Source organism: Halyomorpha halys, unplaced genomic scaffold (genome assembly GCF_000696795.3).
Source record: "Halyomorpha halys isolate HHAL.00 unplaced genomic scaffold, Hhal_1.1 Scaffold894.1, whole genome shotgun sequence".
In the NCBI taxonomy this organism is placed as follows: Eukaryota; Metazoa; Arthropoda; class Insecta; order Hemiptera; family Pentatomidae; genus Halyomorpha; species Halyomorpha halys.
In genome coordinates this window covers 57,514-80,634 of record NW_027110846.1, presented here as the reverse complement: position 1 = coordinate 80,634, position 23,121 = coordinate 57,514, and the positions used below count along the sequence as shown (strand labels likewise).

Genomic DNA, 23,121 nt, shown 5'->3' with positions numbered 1-23,121 from the left:
ATTTAAACCAGAAAATCTGTTATACATAATAAAAAAATACCAACATAAGTAATTATTTAATTTTTTTTTTTTTTTTTTTCGAAATTATTTAAAGTGAAATAGAATTATAGAAATAAAATATAAAGCACGAAACATGGGCGTTGATGACCTCAGGGTTTTACGCCCTTAAGCCCCAGACAACAACAACAACTAGGATATTATTGTACATCCTTTAACACATAATTGCTTAAAATGCAAAAAAAAAAATTATAGATGTTTTGTGCCATACTGAATAATAAGTTAATTCGTTTATCCCATTTTTTTTTTTTTTTTTTTTAAAGAAAAGCAAGCAACTTCACTTTAAATTCTCAAAAGCCTTCTAACTCCTTAAAATGTAGAACAAAATAAATAAATCTAGTCATTAAACCCACTCTCTAAATTATCAGGAACACTCAGTAGTTAGCTATTAAGTTAACTTGAAGTGAGATGTGCTAAGCGTACATCCAGACCTTCGTTTGCTTCCCAAGAGGATTAGACGAGAAAGGAACTCATGAAGGCTGTTAGTTTTCTCTCTCTATGTCTACCTCTGAAGCAATACTGCCTGTCTTTTAGCAACAATAAGTCATTTTAAGAACTGACTGAATCCTTCAGTTTTTATAAAATTAATTGTTCGAATTGTTATGAATATTTAAAATTTAGTTATATGAGATTTAATGTTTTTGTATTTTCCTGCAAAACAGCTTTTGCACCGAATCGAATGTCATCGGAGGGAATTTATTTTATATCTGTTTCATATTCCCTTCCATTTGGTTTTGAGAGATGTAAAACTTTTATTATCTGATATCCATTTAATTGTAGAGGGGCCTGATGCTTAAAATGCAGTTTAACAATGCTTAAAAAAACATATAATACATCTGCAAACAATTTTAAAAAGTACACAACAAAAAACAATTTCGACCATTCGACCACCACACTTAACACTGAAATGCATTTCTGGAGGTTTTATAACTCTTACTAATTAGCTAATTAATTTATTGAAGCACTGAATTAAGTATTTTCTCCTTTTTGCGTATAAATCCTAAACGATTTATTCTAGCGAATAAGCTATAGTGATCAAAAAGTATTAATGACGACCATAACTTATTAATACGGTCAAGTAGTAAGCCATAAATCACCATGAACCTTTTTCAAAATTCTATTAACGAGTCCGAGCTTAACACGGTGACGAATCAATAGCGGTCATAAAATGGTTACTAAACAACTAATAACAAGGTTTTAGGTTTTTCACCTTTCAATCCTAAACATTTAGATCCTAGTGAAAAAAATATAATTCAATAAATTAAATCCCGCATTGATTGATTTCCATAGCGTAATATATCCGACAAATGAAATAGTTGTAAAACACCTTTTCTGACTACATATGAACGTCTTAGTAATTTTTTTGAGTCCATGGAACAACCAAAGCAGATATTTTGCAAATATGACAATTAACCAAATTATTACGTCATGTTAATCGTTTGACGCAGAATTTAATGTTTTTTAATACGCTGGCGCATAATAAATAATTTTTTTACTATTCGAGTAATTTTTTACCGCACCTGAACCATCTCTATAACGGTTTTATTAATTACACGCGAACAATCATCGATCTCCCCTTTATGTTGTTTAATTCGCTGCATTAAAACTTTTTTCGTTAGGGTTCACCGTTTAGAATTTATTAATTAAAAAACAGTTTTAGAATCGCTGAAAATGCGTTTACGTGTTCATAAATAGTTTTATATCTCAGTTTTTTTTGTTTGTTTTTTGAAATTTGAATATAACATTTCGTTTTTTGGTTTTTGACGGTTCATTACAGTAAGTAGTCTTAATCGTATAAATAAGTTATAGTACTCATTAGACACAGAATGTAATCCTTACAATACGTTATAATAATTCATAGACTAGAATAGAGGAATATTTATAAAGGAAAAAAAAAAGATCCTACTATAATAAATTAATTGACTGACTGGAACTAAGTTTTAGAAACACCAGAAAGTATTTCCACGTCAAGTGTGGTATAAATATTTTCTTAATTATCCGCAAACCTATCTTTTATGTATTGGATTTTATACAAGTGGCTCCGCAGCTATAAAAACGTTTCTCAAATCTGTCAGAAATAGATCAATGGATTTTGAATCATATTGATGTCTTGAGCCATTTTTGGACTGTTGATACCAAATACGCTATCTTTACTTTGCTTATATCAGGTTATCAAGTTTTAAGTAAACATTCTAAGAATGTCATAAGCAGTTTGTATCTCGTTTCATTTTCACTCATTAATAAATTTATAGTGAAACTTTTATGACTATATTGACCACAATTAAGATAGAATTTATGTTAGTGTACGATTAAAAACTTGTAGAATTTGTTTCCTTGAATGGGAGGATTTCAGGATCTGTTTGAATAAAATAAAAGTTCCCATTTCTGGGGCCCGGAGTTCGAATCCGCATGTAGCAGATAATTATTTAATATGTTAAATCAGTACTGAGTCAATTCTGCGGGTTCAAGAGCCCCTCCTAGGGCACCCAACCAGTATAAAACTGGGAACCCTTAACTGGGGACAAAACTTGGTGTTTGAGCGCGATCTTGAACAAATCGTCTCCTAGCACAACCGTTCAAGAAACAGTACTTCCTTACAAAGTGCTGAACCCTTGACTCTCCATGGGTGGATGGTAGAGCGGTATAGTTTTATTTTTGTTTTTTTCCCAGGTCGTTTATAGAGGAAAGTTTCAGGCTTTATAACGTCACGTTACGGTCTATAGAAACGAAGCAGTAACCGTAAAAAAATTCTTGCGTTGGCGCTTATCCGCAATCGTTGTCAACTTACAAAGAAAACTAACCCTTTTATATAAAAAGTTAAGTTTAAAATCATATGAAAACATGGTATTTTTTTTCGAAAAGTACCAAAGTAATATCCCTCCCGGGGTTCTTTAAAAACATACCTAAGCAATGATGCAGTACAACATTTTGTAGGTTGTTATTTTAAAGGTTATTGTGTATTTCAGATGGATTTTACAATCTATGATTGTATATTGTAAATATATTTAATTATGTATGTGCAGCTATTGTTGGCTGCAATCTGTTTCTCATGTATTTTACTGAATCATATTCGAGTAGATAAATAAATATTATGTGTTTATTGTTTTCCTCGTAATGAACATATCCATCAAACTGGAAATTCTTTCTGTCTTCAGATTTTTTTTATAATTGGTCCATGGTTTTTCTACATAAATGCTGTTTGTAATTCATTTCATCAGAAGATGTTGTTCTTGTATTTATCATGTATATGAGGCAGGCAGGTATGATTCAAATATAACACAAGTAAAAACGTGTTATTAGTTAAGTGTTCTAGTTTATATTGGACATCGATATTATTGTTGTTGACAGATTTCATTTTTATAAGATTTCATTCAAAAAGGAATAATCAAAATATGTGATTATAATATTATTAAATTGGGAAAGTTTAAATAGTAAAAAATGTTTGCAAATCCCTTTTCGCATCATTTGCGAATTCCTACCTTCCTCGACCAGTGTCAGTTTGTTCTCTCGTTATACACTTTATATATTTCTAGTATTGGGGAAAATGTTGCTTGAACGATGAAGCATCGCCCCCCCCCCCTCCCTCAGAAATAAGCTTAAAAACCACATTCTGCTTCAACAAATATTATATAACGAAAGTCATCCAATTAGGCAACGATGAATACGCTAGGGTAAAAGCTGACTGCTGAAAATCTGGTTAATTAATTTCAGTTCAGTAATTTTATCTTTCAAGTCTAAAAGGCTACCCTTTCAAAAGAGGTATCCCACATGGTCTCGTTTTCAAACTTCACTATTCTTAAGAATTGTAAGATAATAAAATTTTTCAAAAATTATTAATAAGAGAGGCAGAGACTATTCAATACTTTTTATTTAATGTGATTTATTCAAAGAAACTTGATGTCGATGGAATAAACAATCGGTTTTACTTTGGCATTTAACGCTTAAATTAAATTATTATTATTATTTAATAGTTGGGACCACAATGACAAAATATGATGTCATTGATCGTTGTACTATTATTTTTGAAAGCCACTGTTTATTATTTTCGTTAATTTATATAAAGAGGATTATAAAAGCTAATACACCAGTCTTGGATAAGCCATCTAGCGTGTAGTTTCTGTACACCTTTTCACTTCATTTTTTTTATACCCACCACTCAGTTAGTCTTATATATTATGAACCTATAATTGAAATAAATATTTATGTGCGCGACAGTATGGTGAAAAATTTAGAGTCTGAATTAAAAAGGGAGTAACCAAGTTTCATAGTATGGTATGTGAACAACATCAAATCAAAATTATATGCCTGGCATGTTAAAGCAATTTTTATGCTAAAATTGACTAATCAGAAATTACATTTTATTGATTGATCAAGGTGGCACTTTGACAATTTAGTTAGTATGACTCATACAGGTAAGTGAAGTAAAAATGGATAAATAAAATCTATAAAAAAAATTGATAGTTCAAAAAATAAACTAAATTTATATATAGTTGTCACATTAAAAAATAATTTTACCTTTTACTTACTGTTAAGGGATTTATTTCAACTCAAAAAAGTGTGGTAAGTAAAACTTGTGTGATAACAAATTATTTGTTTATTTAAAATAACTTAATTATATGTAAAAATAAATTAATAAATATTTACATTACCATGCAACAAATTTTCAGAGCATAGAGGGTATACCAACCTGCAACAAAAATCAAATTATCGTTATGTAGATTATTCCTACAATAAGTAAGTAAATATTTTTATTACTTATACTAACAATAATTTTAAGCATAATTAGCTGTAGCAGATAATGATTTATTCAGTTACCATAGCCGTGAGTCAACCTCGTGGTTTCAGTAGCCCTCCGGGATCAACTCAGCCTCATAAAGTGGGTACTATTAATTGGAGAAAAATTCAGCAGTTGAGCGTAATCATAAAAAATTCACCTCATTGTACAACCATTGCTCAAAAAACATTACTTTCTGAACCACCTGGCTCTTCACTGACGGTATAGATTTAATTTGTTTTCATGTTTACAATAGTTTTGCAATTTAATTTAACATACTGAATTAGAATTTAAAAAAAAGTTCAAATATTATAAAACTATAAACTTGATCCTAAATGTCAACATTTAAGATTTTGACATAGATTAAATAACTCTCATTTTTTCTTTAAAATATTTTATATCCATCAATAACAATCGATTTGATTGTTTAGAATTAAAAATGTTTATGTTAAGGTGACGGTATGATGTTTATTCTCACTAGAAAAGTTCAAAATAAAACGATTTTATTCAATTGTATTTATCTTTTTAACTTTTCTAAATTGTTCAATATTGTGGGACAATTCACCATTTTTCGTTTATGGCTGTTTTGGATTGATCACTTTAATAAGAGTTTTCCTAAAGGATTACAACTTCTGCTTATTCTGGAATTTTTAAGCAACATGCACCTACTAGATTGACTCTGATCTAATTTATGACAGAGAAGTAGAAATTTCTCGTTCTAGCTGCTTAATAAATTTAAAATGGTAACATAAACAATGAATAAAAAAATAACTAATAAATATGTATTTACTATTTAGTATAATATAGAATAATTTCAATTCAATAACAACCTTAGTGCGAAAAAAAATATTTCTGAATAAAAGTTCATATAATAAATTATCGACCAAGTCTAATGTATTCCCCCAATTAGGTTATTGCATAATTAATAACTAAATAACACTCATTACATCTTATTGCGTTATAATTGGGGTGGGCGATAATGGAATATGGTGGAGATAAATCATAGTCACGCACATTCCCGCATCTGATAAATGTCCTATATTAAAGTCAGTACTTTCTGACAACCTGGAATTTCTACAGCTGATGGCATTTTGATTAGAGAGAGAGAGAATGAAATGTAGGATTTTTATTTAAATTTATATAAGTCCGAAAATCTGATTTGTTAAAATAAAAATAAACATATATTATGGACAAATATAATTACATCTATTTCATTACAGCTTCGATTTCAGGAAGAATTCACTAAAAGGAAACATTTTCATTTTGAAAATGAATCGCTGATTTGAGAAACACCATGACTCACAGAACCTAAATTGTTGTAAAATAAAAAAAGGCCACGTCAAATTGTTGTGTTTCAGAGTAACCAAAAGCTACTTATAAAATAACTAAAATCTGACCGACTATAAATACATTATATAACCAATTAAGACAACAAGATAATTTTTTTTAAATTTTAATTTATAATTGTTTGACTAGGGTTTCTCAAATCAATAAAAATTAGGAAATATGCTGAAAATTAACCATACCTGAAATAATAAAAACTAACAACCTTTTTGATCTGAACAGAACAGAAATCCGCCAAATTTTGAACATCCCCAAAATAGTGACTTATGGAGTTTCTCAACACCCCGACTGAGCAGATATTGAGTACAGCGATAGTATTGAGAATCAAATAAAAATTTAAAAAAATGTATCATAACAACTTATTACGGATCGGGGGTTTGATTCTTTGTTGGCAAGTACTGTTCCTGGCAGAACGGTTGGGCAAGGAGGTGATCACCCTCATCATGATCATGCTCAACCGCTAGATTTTTTCTTCAATTAAAAATATCAACTTTATATAGGCTAGGAAGGCTACCTAACCTACAGGATTGATTCACAGCTAAAGTAACAGAATAAATAATTGGTACAACCAGACAACGAATAATGTTGGTAAATTTTTTTTTTAGTCTATATTTTAGAATAGAATGTGTTTGATCCATCAGAGTTAATATCAGAGGCCTTTCAAGAAGAAACTTTCAATAAATTAAATTGAAATAGAATTTTATATATTGTTGATGTTTAATGTTTTATTTCATCTGAATCATTTGCATAGGTATACAGCCAAATTAAATTTCTGATTCGGTGTTCAGAAGTAGTAAAAATGAAATTGTCTACTAAATTCATAACTTAACACTCCAACATTTTTAAAAGCGGCTCATACTCTTCCTTATATTTTTTATAATAAATGTTTATTTTTGTTGAAGTTCACTAATCATATCGGAATGAAAAGACTCCTTAATAATAAAAAATAAATTAACAACTTGAAGTATAATAAACTTTTAATTGTTTTATACATTCTTTAGCCCGAAGGGTTATGTCAGCTACAAAAAAATTCATTATCGTAAAAATATTTTATCAGAAAGTTAAGTTTTACAACCAGGTATAAGTAGAGACCTAAAATATTTAAGGAACTGGTTTACTGCTTACAAAGTCAATGAAATAAACTTGGTTTTATACCACTTTAAAACCAAGTGCGCAAATATAAAATAAATCGTATGTAGTAAACGCGTCCCGAAAATGCTATTGGTGATTTTCAAGAAAGTAATTTTAGTAACACTTAAGCCCCCTCTCATAATTAAAAGAAAAGTTCTTAAAAAAAGTTGAATTACATTGATTCAGTCTACTTATTTACCTGATGAATTGAGGAAAATGAGCAAATTACCTTTAGTATTTATAATATTCAAAGCAGGGTAAATGTGTAAAAAGACTAATTGTTTAGATGAGTGGTGGCCAACAAGTTGAACGCGAGGCCAATTTGGGTCAATCGTCGGTCGCTCACACTGTGTCCTTCGGACTTTGAAATGATTGTAGAAGACAAAACTTTCTAGCAATAGTTTAATGCATTCTTGGAATTCGCGAAGGTCATAAATTTCTGTAATTCTGACAGCCTGACACTGTGATCTCCGCCCACACAGCACAAGATATTTTGACTTACATATTACACATGTCACTGGACAAGTGTACCGTGAACTCATTATTACTATCATTCTCAGAATATACACCGAATTATGATTCCTTGGTTAGAGGCATGGAAACTCAGTCACCCCATTAATGTTAAGGCAACGTAGTAAATTCTAAATCTGTCTTTATCTGAAACTACTTTGAATTAATAAATATTAATCATATCCATGTTCTTTTAATTCACCTGGACGTGAGTTTTTGTCCTTTAAATGATAATTGTTGTTTTTACGTAGGTACGTAAGTACGTAGATAAGCCGAATAACTATATTTCAGTACGAGGTGTATTCAGCGAGCTATTGATAGATTAGTAAAAAAGTAAGTTGTATTATTTTTGCATGATAAATTTTGCAAGCAAAAAAAAAAAACCAACGCGAAAGTGAAATATTGAAATTATCAGCCTTACTGTTAATTTTTATAACAATTTTGTCATATTTACGAATAAATTATACATTGAAGTTGATAGAAAATTTAATTTAATTTTAAGTTAGTAAAAATCTATCTTGAAAAGGTGTCGGAAAATCGAATTTTTTAGATACCGTAATGTACTGAATGTTGCTATCAAAATTTGGGTCTAGAAATTTATCTTCTTCATGCCTACATCTCGAAAACTTAAGAAGTGATTTAAAAAATTAAAAAATAGTTTATAACCTATATTTTACTTATCTACCCATACCTCACTGGAATGCACCTTATACTGAAACACAGTGTGTAAACATAGTATGCATTTCACAACCATTCTCACCCCTTAGAATACTCCAATTTAAGTCGGTCGCGACACTCTAAGTATAGATTGATTAACAAAAAAATATACATACCCTTCTTTTTTTAACATAAAAAAAGTTTAGTTAAGAAATCGTTATTTTATTTTAATTATGAACTTCGCCTTATATTTTACTATAAAATAGTACTTATCACATTCTTAATTTAATTAGTGATAAGAAAGTCGTAAAAATATCTCTGGAATAAATATGCACTAAGTGGTTCACTTATGCGCCTTCCAACTAACCTAAGCGGCATTTTTATAGAGAATAAAAATGAAAAACACAAATAAAAATAATGTTAATCATAAAGATAATTGACAGTACCTATCATAAGACTAGAATGAGATATCCTAGTTAATAGAGTGTGTACGCGCATCCTTGCAACGCAAAACAAGAGAGTGCTTCATATCCTTCAGTAGTTAGGTTACTGTAAAGTGAAATAAAGTTTCCACAACCGGCCTTGATGGTAGTTATCAAATTTAAACTTTTTAAAAATAATTTCAGTTGCCTTCAGATACAACTGGTGCTTGTTTCCTTTTTATTTAATGTTTTATACTTGTGCCACAGTTCACCATTCCATCTAGTAATTCTACTTTTTATTCGTTTCTATCCAACTCAGCAGTGGATGGAGAGTTTTAGGAGTTAAATAATAAAAATGTTCGTATACTGCCAGAATGTTATATTAGGAATAGTGAAAATGAAAATATGTACCGCTACAACCTATGTAGGGTCAGACGTTTAGTATTTTGTAAGGAAGTACTGTGTCAACAACTATTGTTGAAGGAGGTAATTCGTTCATAATCAAATTCAACCTTTTCAACATTTTTTGGTTAGAAAAGGTTAGAAGTTGAAAAGATTGTCCAGTCTCAACAAAGCTACTTGCTTTATGGAGACTGGATAGGCCCAGGAGGGCTTCAAAACCCTCAGGATTGACTGACGCCTATAGTACATAAATAAATAATTATCTGTCACAACTTGATTCGAACCCGGGTCCTTAGAGTTAGTAGCACAGCGCCTTACTCACTGACCTACCCCAGTCTCCCTACATTGGGAATAGTAGCATTCCTTATAAGTTTCATTTTAATAAAAATTGGGATTATTTTTTTCTAAATATTTAAGGACTTATTTCTAAATTTTGAATATCAATATTTCATAAAGTTAAGTTCAATTTTGCCAGTTTTCTAAAAAATGTATTATTAGTAATTTGAAATCAAAACAATATAATAGGTATTAAACTTATTAAGGTTCTTTCTTTTATTTTGAAATATTTGTTTTTTTTTTATTTCGAAGTTTAAACTTGAAATTTAGCTAAAGCAATAAATGTTCATTTTGTTCTTATGTATTTCACAGTATCTATAAGGTATCCATTTCAGCCAGGCATCTATCTGTTTTATGTTAACTTTCATTTTCAATTCATTTTTAATGTCAGTCAATGACATTTTTAGTGATTATTTTTTTTTTTCCCTTCAATAAAATAGACTGCAATATTCCACAACAAAACCATTTTATTTCTCGTTGTGGATAAAGGAATATGATTTAAATCTATATTGAGATATAAAAAATATCATTCAATCTAAAAATCAAAAGAAAAATTCAAGCGTGAAAATTGGCAAAATGAAAGAAACAACAGAAAACGGAACAAAGAATATCCAAGCTTCATTTGCTTCTCAGCCAGTCAAGCAAGAGAATATCACCTGGCAAAAACCCTCGTGGTTGAAAAGCCCTAAGCTTCTGAAGTGAGATGATCAAATCATGGGGTTTTCTAGAAGGGTTCACTCTTTTCTCACCATACTAGATCGTGAAACGCAGCGCAAATTTTTTATATAAAAATTGGGAAGTGCTTCAAATACCTATGCGCCAAGCTCTATCGTTTCCTGAAGTGGATGTGAAAGAGAATTTTCGTAAAATCTCGGATTTTGTTCCCAATAATTAGCTAAAGCAGATATTCCTCAAGTATACCAACAGTTTAAAAATTACCAAAAATAAACATTGAATGCGTACAAACATGAAGGCTATAAATTAAGTTTTTATCACCCAGAAGTGGTTTAGGCCGTAGAAGACTAAAAAAAAATCCTAAATTTAAATTTTCAAAATATTTCTATTCAGTTATTTTATTTTATTGAAAACGAAACAAACATTCACACAAAATAGCAATAGAAACTAGGACTGTGAGGGCCCATTCATACAACACGTACATATGAAGAGAAATAAAAATAGATAAATAAATATATAAATAAAATACATAAATAAATATATAAATAAAAATATTATTATTATATAATATTAAATTTAAAAAATGTTAATTTAAACCCCTGAGAAAATCAAACAACTTCATTAATCTTTTATTTATTTATTGAATGACGTTTCTGTTTATTTGTTGTCTATTTTCAAACCCAATTCCTAAAATTTTACGTTGACCCCAACTAATTGTAAAATAAGGTAACAGCGAAGCTAAAGGAAATTAAGGTGTAGTAAAACTAAGATAAAGCATTCGAAAACAATAATACCTATGCAAAACCTCTACATTCTGTCTGGAGAATTACATTCTCTGTATGTAGATGGGAAAGTTGGACTCAGATTTCAGTACCTCTTTCGCAGTGCGACCAATTGAAAATCAATGGAGAATGGGTTGGGACACTACGGCCTCTCAAAAACATAAAATAAGTTATTAATGAGGATGGGACGAAAAGACCTTAGGATTGTTCAATAACAGCTTGTTATGTTAACTTTAAAAGATTGGAAAAAAAAATTTCAAAACCAATATAAAAATAATGAATAATAAAGCAATACTTTCTGTTGTGGTTCTTTCGCATGAATGATTATACTCTGAAACATGATTTGAGGAAAATTATTTGTATTTAATATTAAGATAAACATATTTTTTCTTAAGATTGTTTTCTTCCGCCAGTTTACTTTTTTGATATCTTGAACTTTGAATGATCATCAGAATGACAAAAATAGGACTACTCCCCACCTTATCTCTACCAGTTTGTCGTGCTGAAGTTTGATATTTTTCGTGCAATGGATCCCCTGCGACGTTTACGGCATCATCTTTCGGCATGTGACGTGTGCAGAGATACGGCGTTATTAGAGGAAGGCCTAGGCCGTCCATTTGCTGTCAGACATTCTGTAATCCAGCAATGTACGAGGAGACAGAGGAATCGACGAGACGGCCAAGACAGGGTTGCCCAAAATCCACAGCATTGGGGTTATGATCTATCAGAAACATTATTTAGTTTCATTCAATGTAATTACGAAAAGTTTCAAACGAAAATTAATTTTTGCTAACATACGATGAAGATTTATTACCGCTTTATCAAAACATGAATCTTCTTCCGCAGCCAAAATACATGAAGCTTAACTGAGTAATTATTAGTTTTCTTAACGAAAAATCAGTTTTATTGGTAGTAAATCTACCTACTGGGAGTGTCAGCAAAATCTTTAGTGATAACTAGCCTTACATTTCTTCTTTTAAAATATTTTAATATTGTCATTTTTTAAGTGCAAGGAAAAAAAAAACTTATGTGCCTGAATAAAAACGTCTTTATTAAAAAAAAAAAAAAAAAAAAAACATATTTTCTTCTGTTCAAAGAATCATACAGAACTGAGACTGGCCAAAAGAATTTCGAATGACAATGTCGTACCTTGAATATGTCGTCCGTTTTTGCAAAAGAAGAGTGAAAAATATCCGTGAAGCCAAGAAACCTAAAGCAGTGGCAGTAGTTAAAAGTACACTTGACTCATTTGATTTTTTTTTATTACTATAAAGAACATTTAAAAATATATATATACACACAAACACATACATTTATATGTATTTAAAGTGTAACAAAATGTAAATCATGCAAGTTACTGAAACCTCAGAATGCCTTCAATATAATGATCATAACTTTTAAGGTTTTGGCAACAGACCAATTCTTATTTATTTTACGATAAAACAATAGTTCAAAGAAAGCTATTTAGGTGCACTTAAGTAGCTAAAGATATCCGCCTATTTTTAATACACTCTCAAAGTTGTAGCACCTATAGGGGACGGGTTAGCTGGAGGGTTAAGTAGATTTTTGGCTTCTACGTGTCTTCAAACCCAAAATCTCAAATTTTGAGGGATGATTATTTTTATTTTTCTTGACCTTTGATTACTGAGGTTGAATATAAAAACATGTCGAAATTATTATTTTTTAATTAAAAAGCTACAGTTTAGTGTTAATTGTCTTAGAACTAATTAACTACATTAATTAAAATTAAGTTATAGTGAGACAAAGGGACAAGTTAGAAGGGGACAAAGGTCTTTCCTCAGCAGCCTAAATTTCCGCCCTGGGCCCTGTTTGATGATAAAGTATTTACAATGTAATATTATTCGTATTGTAGTTGGGTCTTGGTATATTTTGTGGACTTGCTTATAATTTTAATTCATATAAAATCACTAATTATTATACTACTAACTCCAAAGGACCTGGATTCGAATCCAGCTCTGGTAGATAGTTATTTTCTGTTACACTGTGGAGCAGTGAGTCAACACTATAGGTTCTGGAGCTCCCTTGGCGTCAACCTAGCCTCATTTAGTTGTGGAAAAATCTGGCGGTTGAGCATGATTTTGACAAAATCACCTCCTTTTACAACCGTTGTTCTTAAAACAGTGCTTCCTTACAAAGTACTGAACCCATGACCCTTACCTTTCATGGACCGCAGCGGTTCACATTATATCACCAATACACCTCCTCACTATAACAAAAAGTATTATTACTTATACTTTGTAATTTGTGGAGGTTTATATATCAACTAATAACATTAGGTTTAGTTTGAAACAAATAATAAGAACTGATATGTAATTGATGAATAATGATTTTTCATTTAATTATTTCTATTGATATTCTTTGTATTTTCTTATCATATTGGCAATATTTACCAACTGAAAGAAAGAGAGTGTTCGATCAAGGTTAAGAGGAAGTCAAAGAAATTAGAACCACGAGCTAGGATCGGTTAAAAGCTTCTGTAATGTGGTACGGTATAGGTCAGTGGTCGGAGTGGAGGGTCATTGTGGAGAGAGAAAAGTGTAAAGGAAGAAGCTATGGAATTACTGTCAACGCAAGGATGAGAAATGGTTACAGGTTAAAGTAATGCTAAAAATCATTGGTATCACATTTGTCAAAAAAATCATCATCAAGTGTAAGGTTTAACTTCTCATTAATAAAGGCTTGATATCGTTTACGCCAACCATATTTTTCTCCACAACACTCCATCAAATTCCAAATTCTCAAGGTTGGACTTCACAAGACTCTCCTTTTTGCGTTTCGGTCGACCCTCAGAAAGCTTATCTCTGATTATCCTTTTAGTGTTTCGTTTATTTTTTATCTCGAAAAAAATACACGCTATCTATTCACTGGGACACAATTAATACAAAAATACTCGTATTTACTTTAAAAAATTCGTTGGAACTAGGACTTTGTTATATTAGGATTCGTTAAATCGGGGTATGAGTGGCTAACAAATATTTATATCGATGGATTTGTTAAATACACATAAAATATGGGTTTGAATTGCTACAAATAAGTTATATCTGGGGATTTTTGAAATTTAAATTCGTTAAATAGGGGTTTGAATGGCTCAAAATTTATTACATTTTTGTTCACACACTAATTCATTGACCTCGAAACAATGAAATATATGTAATTATAAGACATCAGAACGGTAAATATGTGCTGAATAATAAATACAACGTTATTGAAATACTGACCGTAACTTGAGACTACTCTTGCTTGTTACTCGGATCCACCAACAAAACGTTTTAATTATTAAAAATCTTTTGCAAAACAAACAGAATGTACACGACCTTGTGTAAAACTACAAAAGTAATGGCTCTCAATTACACATTGAAATTACATTTATAATATTAAAATACATATACAGTTGAATTCGTAGAAAATGCGTAATATAGAGGTCTATTTCGTAATACAGAGGTCTATTTCGTAATATAGAGGTAAATTTCGTAATATAGAGGTCTATTTCGTAATATAGATGTCTATTTCGTAATATAGAGATCTATTTCGTAATATATTGGTTTTAGTAGTGAAAATTCGTATTATAAATGTGAACATAGTTTTCTAAGTGGATTTTGAATTTTATCAAAACAATGACGCTCTATTTGTTATGTAGAGATCCAAATGTGCAGCAATTTTGAAATATCAAAGTTCCAATATATTCGTGAAGAACAGTAGGAAGTATAATTTTTCAGTAAGTGATAACTCTAGAGTTCCTGAAAAAACTCAGATATCAAACTAATTATAATTAATTTAGTAATCCATTAACTAAAAGCTTTTGCATCTTAGTTATACTTTATATTTCCTCTTCGACTTCTTTACCTATCGAAACCAATTATAACAGATTTTTTTCTTTTAAACACTACATTTTTTATTTGTGTTTTAAAAGATCGGCCTTGTGGTATGTTACATGGTTATTATAACAAACATTTATTTTTAAATATTGATAATGTAAGAGTTTAGTCTCGTGCAACAAGACCTCTAATAGTACAACAGCTTAAAAGGAGAAAGAAGTTAGTTATTTCATCCCAATTTTTTATTACTTTAATCCATTCATAACGATGTAGAGTAAGCATTATAAATTAATGAGTCTGCCAAGTATAGTTTGAGGAAATAAAAAATGGTTACTGTTACGAAATGTAAAAAAAAAAAAATAATATTTCATTCGGAGTTCATTTAATATACCTTTAAAACTGCTAACAACACTAGAAAACCTAATAGAACATTATTTCAATTAGAGTATATATGCTAAAATTGAATAGTTGCCGAGATATAGCTTTTTTAAAACCAATATTTTGTAAAATAGGTACTGAAAAACAGGTATTTAGTGAATTTATTTTAGGAAATCTTTATCTCTATATTAAACAATATCTAGTTAGAAACAGTCATCATTTTTTTATTACACTCAACTATATTTGAAAGACTCATCAAATTTGACTAGTGATTATACATAGTTTCCATTAAAGTAATAAAAAATTGTCAAAGTGATAAACAATTGGGGTCAAATAACTTACTTTTTTCCGATGTTATAATTATTTAATAATTTTTATTAATGAAATAATTTAAATTAAATTTAAAAAATATCAAAATAATTTATCTATAAAATAATAACAATAATGAATATGTAGTTAAAGAATGAAAAATATTTTTAAAAAAATTGCACAGACAATAATATCTATACTGTAAATATATATACTGACCTACATTTTAAAAATAATTTTGAGAAAAAAGAATATAAAGTAATAATGAAAATAAATAAATACAGAGTCATAGCAGAATTTCTTACATCAGTCTTCGAGATGAAGTTAAATTTCCAAGGCGAACTTAGATAACCTCCAAGATATTGTACTGCTAATATAATAGTTAGATCTTTGAATACTTAAATAAATCCAATAATAAGGTTCAGTGCCTTATCATATTTTCAGTGATATCCTTTATTTAGTAACATAAAGTACAAAGTCCAACTGATGATTTCCGAGATGAGACTCCTGAGGAGAATTAGAGGTAAAGCAAGTCTGTCCCATGAATTAGGAACTCCACAATAAGGACAGACCCCAAAGCAAAGCCTTTGCTTATATTCATTGAGGGGAATCAACTGCATAGGTTTGGCCGTGTAAATAGAATGGATGGAAGTAAGATGGCCAGAACAGTCTATGAGACACAAGACCAAGAGAAAGGCCAAGGAGAAGAGGAGAAACATAAAAGAAGCCTTTCCAGCCTCAGGAATGGTCTTGATGAAGAGAAGGTGATGGAAAGGAGAGAGAGATGTATGGTCCAGGATCTACAAGAGAACCATCACACACTGCAATGGTGGTAGGCAAGCGTCTGATGATTAAAAGATTTTGGTAATTATTCATTTATAGGTCCCTTCCGGCTTTCTCCCAGATTTATTTTTTGTATTTTAAATTAACTGAATTAGTAATTTTCCGTAATCATTTATACATCTAATCCTATTCCGGCTTTGAGGTTTTTTGTATTGAATTTGTAATAGTTTTCGTCTTTCCTACCCTATCTTCAACTAATAATACTAAATCAACCATCGTTTAGTTTTGCGCAAAGTGAAACTATAGGTATTTTTTTGAAGGAAACACTTGAGGATTGTCGGAAAGGGATAGTGGAGGGAGGAATTCGAAAAGGAGATTACACGAATGATAAATTATTTGCTGAATGAGGCCCAGCAATTGAAATAACTGATAAAGCACTGCAATAATTATTTATAATTTTCTTAAAGTTTTGTTTTCATTCACCTTTTCCGTATTGGCACTTGAACGACCATGGCTCGCCAATGTTATTATGAGTAAGGGGAATTGAAGGTTCCAGGTATAGTTATGTGCTGTGTGCGGTTCTAATATTGTGTTCTAATTTTAAGTGTAATAAAAATATGTATAAAAACGCGTGTGTTATTTACAACATCCGGACATTCCAATATAATAGAGTCTATTATTATTTTTATTATTGTTATTATTACTATTCTTTTTTTCTAAAGTATTGATATTTTATATGTATTTACAAAGAGGGGCCTAAGTCCAATTTTGTTAAGATCGGTCAATGTCTAAGCAACGGTACAATATAAAGATAATATTGAGTAGAGATAATTATTAATTTATGTGATTAAATATTTCTAACTCCATAAACTTGTAAATTTGAGCAACATACAAACCCTTTGAAACATTCTTATTCAAAAGTACCGTAGAGATAGGAACTAATTGGGCAAAGATATTCCCCCTAGTCGAATCGTCAGAACCTTTTTTCAATTCATCATTAGCATCTCAAGTGACTCTCTTTCAGAATTTTTATTATTGGAGTTTTTAATAAGTCTCATTGATTTTTAAATTATTTTATATATGAGGCTTATGAATGTCAATAATTATTTTTTTACTAATTGGCTTATTAGGATAGCTCGCTTTTTCCTAACCGCCAAAACGAAACCCACAGTAGCCGCTGAGTATAAAACTACTTATACTAATAGTGGTTCAAATCCTAGCTTTTCATATACGGCCACAGATGCTAAGATAAAAAAAAATGCCCTCCGCAGTGTTATTCATCTGTTGATAGCCAGCGTCGTGTATCTGGGAGTTCGAAAGAAAGCTAAGAACCTTGATACATAAGAGGAAATCTGAATACAGGTATATCATATACAAATAGTTCAAATTATTGTTTATTGTACCAACTTTAACTACGCTGGTAAGTAATCATAACAAAAATATCGCTATAGTCTCACACTTTTTATTTTCTTGTAACTCCTACGTTTCAGCCACTCCGTCTTAAATTAAATTTTATTTATATAGGAAGATGGTCAGGGTTGCGGTCAAAGGGGAAACAAAAATATTGTATCATTTTGTATCTTTTAGCTCTGATGAAGCCCTACAAAGTGTGGCGAAACGTCGAAAAATAAATAGTTGTAAACTATTTTTGATTCTCGGTTTGCAACCCTGACCATATTCCTATAAATCACTTTTTACGGTCAACTATATATACATATATAAATTTTATTTGATATAAAATAGTTTTGTTGTTGACATACTTATGGAGTGTGATAGACACGGTAAACTGAATAATTATAATAAGTGAAATTGTGATCAGAAGAGGTTATTGACTCAGATAAAATTTGATACAGGCATAATAGCCTGCAACAGTGTGATAATAAATGTTAGCTGTGATATTGTAAATAAGGTAGGAAATTTATGGTTCAGAATATTTTTTAAAATAATATATAATGATTGTAAATGCAATTTAAATTGTTCATTAATAGATTCCTAAGAATGACCGGAGTAACCGAAATGTAGGAATTACAAGAAAATAAACCATGTGTATATGGATTTTTTTATAGGTAATAAACAAATCTGTGTCACCACAAGATATTTAATTATATATGTTTGAATCGTAGAAACAGAGAGAAGTAATGCTGGTTTTAGGATATTCTAGCATTACAGATTTATTCATGAATCATAAGTGCTACAAAATATTTATAAGACCCTTTATTTTATAAAAGAATTATGAGTTAACTGACAGTTTACTGAGTGCAAAAAAATGTACATAGATGACAATTTAAGTACGATTGATACACTTTCGAAAAAAAAAATTAAGAAGCAAAGTAAACATATACATATTAGATATTATTTTCTTAAAGTTTCTCCTGCAGATGAATAAATTTCTTGTCTTAAAATAATAAATACATTGGTCCGCAGAAGAACACATTTCTAATTTTGAACATTGTTCGACAGAAGAAAAAAAATATGATTTGTTAACTAATTGTAAGCCACTAAGTACAAGTAGAATATTTGGAATTGAAATTGGTTAAATATAAAAGATAGAGGGTCCGGGTTGGGTAAAAAAAAAAAAAATCAAAAAATTCAAATAGTAATTAAACTTTTTATTGTTAGTCAATATTTCGTCCCACTTTGTAGGGCTTCATCAAGGCAAAAAAAAGATAATCTGAAGTGTGGCTAAATATGATTTAAAATATGTGAAAATTTATATAAAAATGAATTAAGTAAACTAAATTAAATTTTCATTTTTAATACTTTGCTACATTATTTTATTTATTTGTATTTTTTTTAGCCCTGATGAAGGAAGCCCTGCAAAGTGAGACGATACGTTGGCTCACAAATAGTTTAATTAATATTTAGTTTGTTTTTTATCCTACCACATCTTCTAAAATTGGTTATGATATCAAAAAAGAAATATGTTGTGCTGAGAAATAAAATGAATTTAAATATCTAACATAGTGCCAGATTCAGCCATGAGAACGCTATTCTATTAATATAGTTGTCAATAATTTAAATATGTAACGCAGTGCCATATTCAGCCATGAGAACGCTATTCTATTAATATAGTTTTCTATAATTTCTAATCAATATTCACAATAATATAATTTTTTTTTAATATTAAAAAACCGTAAATGTTGATTCTCTTGAACCTTTGACCCACTTGGTAATTTATTGAGATGTACCATTTAGATCTTATTTTCTAACTAGATAACGATGCGAAATTATTTTGCTCAAAGAAAATTATTTTCTAGAAGGATTTTAAATTTTTAGTATATTATATTTTCCATTAGATTTATAGAGGTATGTTTTTCATTGAATGCTATAGTTAGACTTAGAAATTCGGTATATCGAGTTCCGTTATGTTGAGATTCCACAGAAGTAATAGATAAGTTAACCATAAGATTAGAATGACGAGCAAGCAATCAAAGTTGCTAGGACAGCGATTACCATATCTAAGCGATTCACAAGGGTGACGCGAATGAGGAATTGCTTCCGGAAGGTAAACAAGAACTAAATGTACCGATACAATAACTGAGTGTTGACTAGCACAACCTTTGGCCACAAACTAATTAAAATGAGCTCACTAATTTGAAGGCCAACATTGTTTCTAACTGACTTGGTCGGCCAACATCAATCAATTATCCAGTCGGATCCCATGTTTACCTTTCCAAGTAAACGCTTCGTTTCAGGGAACAGCATATTTCCTGACCAACCAGGGAATGAAGTCTGTATAGTCCAGTTAACAAAGCATTTTCCGAGGAAAAATTCATTTAAGTATTTTTCTCACACTTCCTTGTGTTTTCTAAAGTGCTGATTTAATAGTTCTGATCTTTCACCACGCCCAAAATCTCACAACGAAACTTGATAAAACAAATTTTGAAAATTATTATAACAAAGAGAACTAAGTATTTCATAAGGTAGACATTGTATATAAAATTAAAGGAGACAATCAGTTAAACTTATTTTAGTTTTTATTTACTTTTTTAGATAAACAGTGATTAAATTTTTTAATTAATAATTTTAAAAAAAATAATCGAATTCACTTACGCTCTATGACTTATTTTAACTCTATATTAACAAGAGGTTGTTGAGATGGTCAAGACCTTAAATGCGGCAAATCTAACTTCTCGAAAAAAGTGAAAGAAAATACAAGTTATTTCAGTCATCTAAGGTTCAAAAAGAATATTTTTTGGGAACATTGAGTCCAAAGTCCGGTTTTGCTAGCCGCCATAAAGTGGAACAAGTCTCTATAAAATCGTGAAACTGAAAAAATATAAAATTTCAATAACGATTTCTTAAAAATATTAAATTATTTTTGTGTTTTATATAAGCCACTTATTGTACTGGCTAACTCTAAATCTACGAGGATTGCCTCAAAAAGAAACTTATGTGTAAAAACTAAATCTTCAATTGTTAATTACTTCATTAATTGATAATATTACAATCTGCTACAATCTTGAGCAATGAGTAATTGTGGTAATTGTACACTTTCATACAAAAAATAAAATAAAATGAGTAAATAAATATAAAATAAAATATATAAATATAAAAATAAATAAATAAAATGAACATAATCAAACTATGCAAAATAAATTATATATTGACAATCTTGACCAAAGGATCCTCGAGTCCTCTCTATCTTCTACTCTCCCACGCATGAGTAGAGCAGAGCCCTTCGAGATCCCAGCGCAGCCCTCTCCCTGCGTCACTGGAAATGGCTTTAAGTATACTATAGTCAATACGTGAGAGAGTCCAAAAGGTTTTATAAACCAATTTAAATGTATCTGTTGAAAAGTAAGGCACATAAATTATATGATAAAAGATTAGATGTTTTTAGATATTTGATTTTACTAAATTTTAATAGCATCTTCTTCTGTAAATTAAATATGGTAAATTAACTATTTCCAGATGGTGTCAAACCAAAGAGAACTAATTTTCAATAATCAGTATTATTAAGTAATTTATTTCCGGATTTACATTTTTCGTTTCGATTCATTTTAACAAATTCAGTTATCACAAAAATGTACCGACAAAAGAATTTGAAAAATTATTGCTGACATTTTGTCAAAGGAACCCCAAAATTCGTATCCGTCCATGTCCGACCTCAGGAGTTATTTAAAATAATTTCGTAAATTTTATGATCCCTTTAGAAAAATACTCAGAGGAATCTTCAGATGTTCTGAATATAGTCTTTCGGTGCTTTAATGTTATGTCTATAGTCTAGAATATATTGTTCATGTTTCAAAGTTCAGAATTTGAATAATGAACTGGATGTCAACAAATGAAGAAATTCTTAATTATCACTTGATCAGTTCGAATCAAAATATCCAGCCTGAAGCAACGAAATTCTCAACAATACGTTCAGCAGTTGATCCTTGAAACTTTGTGTTACTAAAAATAAAATAAATCATTACTTATTTATTAATAATTATTAATTACATAACTGATGACAACTAAAGGGTAGTACACTTATTTTTTTAATCTTGAGATAATTATTACTTTACTAAAACTTAAAGATACAATTAATGTTCCCCAAACGGTATGACATTTTTTTCTTACTGTCATTAATGCCACAAGGGGCACTACTTAGTACGTGACAAAAATATTCATAATAAGTTACTCCTACAGAGAAGCCACGGATATCAACTCTGCATTTATGACTCCATTAGTAAAGCACATTAAATTTCAAACAATTACACTTCTCCTAAGATTTCTAATAGCAAAGGTTAGTACTAAGTCTTCTTTGAAACAGAACCTGAAAATGTCATCTCCAAAAATATATGAAACTAAATTTACTTGAACCAGAGCACTGCAACAAATTGAAAAGTTTAATTTTTGCACGTTTTTGGTCATCTCTTTTATGCTTTGGTATCTATACTTATGTTCAATCGAATATTATATAGTGTTCCTATGCTTGAACTCTAGAAAATACTTTCTCAGAAAGCTCACTCAAGCAACTCTAGAATATTTTTTATCTATTAAACTTTTCTCTACAACTCAACGACACACACAAAAAAAATCATTCTAAAATCGTAATGTAAACATAGTTTGGTTAAGATATTACAACTCACATTACAAGTGACGCGGTTGAGAGGGGAGCGCGGGGATCTTCCGGAGTGGTCGTACAAGCTCGGTTCGGAGTTCTCCAAGATGAATGTAAATATTGTAAATACGAATAGTTGTTTTTAAGATCTTATTTTACTTTAAATTTAATTTTTTTAATTATCTTGTTTTTCTATTTCATATTTCATTATCATTTAACATATATATTTCTAAATATGAAGTCTGTAAATGTGTGATAGAATGTCACACAATTAAAAATAAAAAACTACTTACATTAGTAAGACATTTATGTAACGTTTTTCTTTTTTTTTTACGATGTTAAATTGCAAACGATTTTAATGATAGACCAGTAGAGATAGCTATTGGCAAACAAAAACCACTGCTAAGATAATATTCAGGAGTGTGATATGTATTATGGGAGTGACTAACTCATTGGTAGGCTATGAACTAAAATTCTAAAGACCCGGGTTTGAATCCGGCTGTTGTAGATAATAATTATCTGTTAGCTGTTGCCCTTTTTTTTTTTTTTTTTTTTCCGATCCCTCTAAAACAGAAATAAAATGTGAGTTAGTAGTGCATTACTGTGTAGAAAGAAAAAGTAATTCGTGTTGTGTCTTACCTTTTACTACCTTTGGTATTTAAAGGTTACCTGTTAT

The 23,121-nt window shown here is 30.0% G+C and overlaps 1 protein-coding gene across 2 annotated transcripts in view; it reads right to left on the bottom strand.

The window, feature by feature from the left end:
* Positions 1 to 13,322, bottom strand: part of LOC106686894 (QRFP-like peptide receptor) — a 390,629-nt gene extending 377,307 nt beyond the window's left edge. For both annotated transcript variants that reach the window (XM_014430488.2, XM_014430489.2), the window contains exon 1: positions 13,269 to 13,322. In XM_014430488.2, the coding sequence (XP_014285974.1) occupies positions 13,269 to 13,275 (7 nt within the window). In that variant the 5' untranslated portion in view covers positions 13,276 to 13,322. The remainder of the gene's footprint in view (positions 1 to 13,268) is intronic.
* Between the last annotated feature and the right edge of the window lie 9,799 nt (positions 13,323 to 23,121).